The following is a 7,015-nucleotide window of genomic DNA, read 5'->3' as shown; positions in this document are numbered from 1 at the left end:
GAAAGAATTTATAAAGCTACAATAGAAAGACCCAAGTTTCTGACCCATACTAAACTCTCAGAACAGGAGATGTTACACCAGATTACCCTTATTAAAGAGTAAAATAAATGGATAACAAAAAGTTTTGAATCATACATTCAGCAGTTTTCTGAATGAAGATCAGACAATTGTAAGAAGAAGAATGTTAATCCAATCGCAAGAAATAAGCTCCTGTACTTGAAGCGTAAGTTCCATTAACCACATGCTTACTGTCCACTGATATCATCACTAGCTTCAGTCATGACAGCTTGGTTCATGCTATCGTGGTCAGAATACAGTTCGTGCCAATCTGAAGTTATCAAGACATCTGGCAGAGTGAGATTCAACAGAGACATGGATTGATTTCCACTCTTAGGGGCCCAAACCTGGTCAACTGACTGCAATCTCTCATTGTTGCCTGCAGAATTTGCTAACCAAATCTCAAAATCAGCAAGGAATCACAATAGATATGTTGCAACTGACAAACTTAACTCATGAATTAAGGGGAAAATCTACCAACTTTATTTTCATCAAAATTCATAATGAATTTCCCGTGAGAAAAACTCTCCACAGGATAGAGGATAGAAAATCAGTTAATTCGTAATTTATTTAGGATAAGTCAACATTTTTATGATCCAGAATGTGCATGACACTATTAAGCTTTGTCAAGTAAAACAAGCAATCTTAAAAATAATCAAGTTTTGCAGTGCCAAAGATATATGTGGATGTGTTAAAAAAATTGTGAATGTTTTTCAAATATCATCCTTCATCATACCACACTAGAAGGTACTAACCACTAAAGGTCTGAAAAAGTTCCCAATCATCCCATGAGTTTCCATTGGTGCTAACAACAGGATGCTCATTCAGGATTGAAGTTGCTCCAAAGGGAGATAAAGGGTCAGCATAATCCTCCCATTCTGTCTCATACATGTTCAAAGCAGAACTCTCAGCTCTGTCACCAGGAGTTGCAATTGAAGAATTTAAACTCTTGTCAGAAGAATTATTCTTTGAACAACCAAGAGTATTTGCTTGATAAAGTAATGCATCAAGCAAGCCACTATTAAGTGGTGAAGAACCTGAGTCTAGTGCATTAGGTGGTTGAGGAGAATGAATGAAAACATCAAGAGACTCATTCAATGGAGGTGGGGGAGAGGTACCCCAACAACCAAATTCGGTTTCTGGAATTTGGAGTGAAGGGAGCTCTGACTTTGCAGCCTCAGAAATCAGCTTAGAAGTAGAGGAATTGCCATTCGATAGTGAATGGCTGTAACAAATTGAGCCATGTGAGGAGGCACCACGATCAAGGGGAGAATACAATCCAAATGATTCTGAAATCTTATCAGAATTATTATCCTTAATACGGTCAAATGGATAAAACTCATTGCTGTTCAATTCACTGGAACCAATAAAAGACATGGTTGACTCTTGAAAATGATCATGGTTAGGTAATGTTGATGGCAAAAAATTACAATATGGAGGAGAACCAAGACAATTTGGCAGAAAGCTATTAGCAGAAATAGCAGGAAGGTCAGGCAAAAAAGGTAAGATTCCTTGATTTTCCTTCAGACTGTCAAATATTGCATCATGTATCTCATAATTGTTTTTCTTCAAGAAATCATGATGCCCTCCATCACCATTACTAATTTCACCAGTACCTTGGCCATGCTTTCTCTCTTGAAATGCTTGCAAAAGTACCTCGGGAGGATAAAGTGGCAAGCCAGCCCGTTGCCGCCTCTTCATCCGAGTGTTCCAGTAATTTTTTATTTCGTTATCTGTACGACCATGCAACTAAAACCAAAAGAAATCAATCAGTATAAATCATCATGGATAGAGAAAATGAATACATCATAATGATAACAGAAAAACAAATATATGTATATAGAAATTGCTAGCCTCCTCTTCCATTTGTAAGGGGTAGTTCCAGCTTCTCACTCAGACAAAAAATGTTCTCCTTTGTTTTATTATTCTCTTCTTTTTACTCATTAATCACTCATCTGTTTTTTCTTTCAACTCAATAATTTCTGTCCTTATAAAAATTCTTTAACTCGTCTGAACATTCTGGTTTATTTATATTTAACTTTTTCTTTGGGTAGGGGGGTGGGGGGAGGAATACCAATATTGGAATCTACATAAGAATGGGGAAATTGCATGTGGAGGATCCCCCTTCCCCCTGGCAACAGCAGCTTCATGATTTTAAAGGCCAGGGGAAGCACTTTGTAAGACTCACTGATAACATAATTTTAAGAGAGAAGGTTGGTGTTTTGGACTGAAAGAAAAGGTGAAGGACGTTAGCAAGAAACTAATTTTTGGTGTCAATCTTGGGTGATATGCAAGAAAAGAAATCTACAAGTTATTTCACAATAAATGCAATCTCTAGAAAAAAAAATTGAATGTATTTTAAAATTGATATGATTGTCATTTCCCTAGTTTTTCATGTTACCTTATGTCATTTTTGTTAAGCAACAATCGACCATAAAAAAAACCAGTGTGGCATAGGTAACCTTTTTCACATTAAGCATTAACAGTTTTTGCTATTTTCTAATATTTGTAGAGTAAAAATATGATTAAGCTAATTTGCAATAATGTTAGTGTATCTTCGTATCTAACATAGAACTAACAGTGATTTGTAGACAAATTTCAAACAGATGCTCAGAGATGAGTGTCATTTAGGACACTACCATAATACTGATTACTTTCGCTAAACAGACATGATGATATCAAGAACAACCTAGAAAGATGTTGCAAGGCTCTCTATTGTGAAAGATTTGCCACACTAAAATGTAGCAGCATTTAATGATTTATACAGAATGCATTATGTTAAACACAGAATCTTACTAAATGACTACTGAACTGTATTATGCCACATTAGAGTCATCCTCTACATCAGTTATTTCAATGTAACCATCAATATGCAGATTATTCTCATGAGAAGTTTCATTTGTTCATCCATATGTTTTGTTGTTGAATGGCGCTGAGATTCATAAATCTAACTAGCTTGTTTCATACTGTAAGGGACAAGTCAAATAGAAAAGATGACGCAGTTGTCATATGAAGTCCTTTGCTAGACGATACAAGGAAGGAGTAAAAGGTCTGACATCATGAATGGCAAATAGAATTCATGCATTTTAGCAAAAAGGGAGAGAAACAACAAATTGAAAAAAGATAACTAAATACGTAAGGCAACGACAAATACACAGTCTGCTTACGTGCGCCGCCATGCGTGCCCATTTGTTTCCCATTTTGGCGTGGAGTTCAGCAATCATCCGTTCCTCTTCTGCGGTAAATGCTCCTTTCTTTAAATTTGGCCTTAGGTGATTGGCCCATCGCAGTCTACAACTTTTTCCACAACGAGACAGGCCTGAGTACTTCTGAACAGCATTCCAGTTCCCCTCTCCATGCTTCTGGACATAGTTCACCAAAAGAACATCTTCAGCAGCTGTCCATGGCCCTTTCTTCAGAACCATACCTACTCCATTGCCCTCATCATTTAACTGTGACCCAGTTTGATCATTGCAGTGCACATTGTAGTTAATCTCATTTGTCATTTGACTCATCTCTTTAATAATATTATCTGCAAGGAGTTTTTGAATCACATATTAAAGTACTAAAAAATGTAAAACAAAACTCGAAGAAAAGTCCAAAAAATAAATAAATAAATCCTAAATTTCTCAGTAAATTCCCTTTCATTCTCTTCCCTCCCCCAGATCTTACTTTTGTGCAGTGGACCAGGTTGTATAACACATCAACACACAAGTGCAGTGATATTCAATGATATAGACAATAAAGAAGAAAACCAGAAATGACCTTTATCAAGGTGCCTCAAAAACAAACAGAGCTACCATAATTCTTAAACAGTACGGGAAACAATTAAAACTAAAAGCACCATCAAATCCAAGCACACCCATCCTTTCATAAAATTGGAGATCGTAGAGGGTAAGTAAAGCAGTATGCATAAAATTTCTAACAATATAAGTTTCTACCTAATCGTGAAAACCAGTGATGATCTCCTCTGAATCAGGAAAGCAGACCCCAAAAATGAAACCAGGTAAAGTATGATTATTACAATTTCAAATCACATTCACTGTTCTTACCCAATCAGAAGTAAACACACAGAGGAACATGAGTTGCATAACCCTTTTGCTTGGAGAAGGAAAAATAAAACATAAATTTCCATCTACAAAGCATACCTAAAACACAAAGTCACTTTCCCCATCACCCTAATGCTGGTTACAGCAATTATAGCATGCAATTATTACAAAATCAATAAAATGATCAAAAGAGCAAATTTCACGTTCAACACTTTAACGAAATTAACTGCCACATCACATCTTAACAACGACAACGACAACAACAACAAAAATAATAATACCTGAACAGAACGTGAGAGTATTCAAGCTAAAATCTAAAATCCAAAGATTTTAGTTGAAATTCACAATAAAGAAGAATCTTTTTTCTTGCTGGAAGAGAAGCTGAACCTGTGTTATAAACTGTAGGAAAACTGTGTCTGTGTCCCTGAAATTCACAAATGAAAAACAAAATAAATAAACTTAATCAAATATAAAAAAATTTAGACCCAATAGAGTGATGCAATTGCATGCAACAATTACAGACACAGAGACACAGTGGGGATGTACAATAATGAATTTGTCTCATAATTGAAGCTCCTATGATGATAATAACAATGATCATAATAATTTTAATAATAATATGGAATTGAGAATTCAGATTCAGAGAACGAAAAAAATGAGAAATGGGAATGGGAATTGGAGCATAACCGTAGTTGGAAAAGGATCCGAGGGAAGAGAGAAGAACATGAGATCAAAGCCTCGAACACTCACTCATGCCAACACTCGCATGCAGAACGAGAGAGAGAGAGAGAGAGAGAAAAGGGTTAAGAAAAAAAAAAACCAAAACAGAGAGAGAAAGAGTGAAGAAAAAGGAAATGCCAAGTGAAGATATCATGAAATGAACCTTCCAAGTTCCAATTTCTCTCTCTGTATCCAATCCCAAACTCATTTATCTGCTTGCTATGAAATATAAATGAGATTATTTATTGAGTTTCTTTAATCATACTCTTGTAATTATGTAAGATTTATGGAAGTTTTCAATGCATGACATGGGTGTGATATTCTTTTTAAAGAACTTCATTTAGTATTCAATAAGAGTCATATAATTTTTATTCAATAATGATAAATATGTTAAAGCAGAATGTGTTAAAAGACTGTTAATGTTATCAAGGATTTGATCTTATAATATGTCTGCAGGAAGAGTATTGAACTGAAATATAAAAATATATTTATTAGTGAAAAAAATATCGTTTAAATGGATCTCAATTTTCCGACAAATTTATTTCTAACTGAACCGAACCAGAGAATACTCTGAGAAAAAAACTGTATTATTAACGTTCATTTATATAAATTTGATTGTGACTTTAATCTCTTATCTAATGTGTATAACAACAAGAAATACTAGAAATATATTCTTTAATAAATTGGTTTTTAAACATTTTAAGTAATGACTAAGATTAGTCTTTTAAGGCATTTGTCATGTGAAGCCTATATACTTAAAAAGAGTTGCGAATTTTCAACCGTTTATTATTATTTTTAATCGGGTTCAACTGTTTATTATGAACTTATAAAGTTTTAAACTTTTAAAAATGATTTTGTGTAGAGAAAGTATATTTATAACTAAACTCATATTATGATTGAACTTGGTTTAAAGAAAGTATGATAGACTTTGAGCTAATCATAGGTCTTAAATTTAAAATTGACTAAACTTTATGTAAGGAAACGATTCTAACTTTAACTAATCATAATAGATCTTAAATTTTAATAATGACAATAATATCTCTCTTAATTGGGTTCTTCAATAAATTACTATATATTTAAATTTATTAAGAAAATGTATTTAGTTAAAGGAAGAAATTACAAAAATTATTTCCAACTGAGTTTTTATCAAATTACACATAAACTCTTTTTTTTTTTTTCTACACTAACTCATCTTTAAGTTTAAAAATATTATACTAATATTCTTTTATATGTGTGAGAACATTATATTGACACCTCCTCAAACCTTAAATTAACATCCCCTATAGGTGAAAATAATAATTAAAAAATAAGGAAGGGTACTTGTACAAAACTTAAGAGATTATTGTTGTAATTTACTCTAGTGAAAATGTTACAAAGTTTAAAATCCTTTTCATATATATACATTTTGATAAGGATATTTAAGTCTTACAATATCAACTAATGTATATTTTTTGGAGTACTTAAGTCACTTGATTCCTCCCCCACCTCCCCTTGAAAAACTAGCTTTTGAGGGTTTTTTGAGTGCATGGGATGTTTATTTCTATCTATCTAAAAAAGGTTATCTACAGATAGTATCATAGAGTGTAGCCATTTAGGACATAGACTCTGAGGCACAGTTTTATAATAGGAACTCAGGGATTACGAGGTGCCTAAACCCTAGACTGAGTATTATGGAATGATCGGTGAAGCACTTAAGAGGCTTGATTTTTTTCATTAAAGACTAGCTTTTAAAGAAGGATTTCCAAGTACTTGGGTACTTATCACATTTATTTGTAATTAATATTTTAGCCTATGCAATACAAAGAATAAATATTTATTTTATTTAATCAAAATTTATAATAAATAAAAATTTTAAATATATAAATTATATTATAATTAAAATTATGATAAATAAATGTTTCTAATTTAGATAAATAGTTTATATATGATACATGATTACTTGATAATTTTTTAGAAAAAAATAAAATTCAATTTATGAATAAAGATAAGAAGCGTCAATTATAAGAGATAACCATGTAAAAAAATAGGATAAAATTTGTTTTTAATCCTGGATAAATATTTAAATTATATTTTTTTTTCTAATAAAAAAATTTATATTTTCTAATAAAATAACTATTTTATTTTTTATTTTTAGTTGTTGATAAATTAATAAATTTTGTATTTTCTTAATAAAAAAATTCATATCTTAT

The 7,015-nt window shown here is 32.2% G+C and overlaps 1 protein-coding gene across 3 annotated transcripts; it reads right to left on the bottom strand.

Moving 5' to 3' along the window:
* Positions 1–213: 213 nt before the first annotated feature.
* On the bottom strand, positions 214–5,015 carry LOC100792349 (transcription factor MYB33). 3 transcript variants are annotated; one of them, XM_006578333.4, is made up of 5 exons: positions 4,794–5,015; positions 4,388–4,530; positions 3,225–3,589; positions 813–1,806; positions 214–448 (listed from the first exon to the last, which is right to left on the bottom strand). In XM_006578333.4, the coding sequence occupies exons 3-5, from the start codon at positions 3,570–3,572 to the stop codon at positions 246–248; spliced, it is 1,545 nt and encodes a 514-aa protein (XP_006578396.1). In that variant the 5' UTR covers positions 3,573–3,589; positions 4,388–4,530; positions 4,794–5,015; the 3' UTR covers positions 214–245. The 3 variants fall into 3 exon arrangements, with proteins under 3 accessions (XP_006578396.1, XP_025984009.1, XP_025984010.1); XM_026128224.2 differs by having other exon boundaries at positions 4,494–4,530; XM_026128225.2 differs by having other exon boundaries at positions 214–436; positions 4,494–4,530.
* Positions 5,016–7,015: the final 2,000 nt, after the last annotated feature.

This window comes from Glycine max, chromosome 4, assembly GCF_000004515.6.
Source record: "Glycine max cultivar Williams 82 chromosome 4, Glycine_max_v4.0, whole genome shotgun sequence".
NCBI lineage: Eukaryota > Viridiplantae > Streptophyta > Magnoliopsida > Fabales > Fabaceae > Glycine > Glycine max.
Note: the sequence above shows the minus strand (reverse complement) of the source record. Positions and strands in the feature narration are given on the sequence as shown.

What these genes read in the sequence shown, in the direction of transcription:
- LOC100792349 (XM_026128224.2), bottom strand. Translation starts at nt 4,832, where the DNA reads ATGTTCTTCTCTCTTCCCTCGGATCCTTTTCCAACTACG. An exon ending in CGGATCCTTTTCCAACTACG is followed by an intron (nt 4,531 to 4,793) that starts GTTATGCTCCAA and finishes TGTGAATTTCAG; the next exon opens with GGACACAGACACAGTTTTCC. An exon ending in ACTTTTTCAGACCTTTAGTG is followed by an intron (nt 449 to 812) that starts GTTAGTACCTTC and finishes AGATTTGGTTAG; the next exon opens with CAAATTCTGCAGGCAACAAT.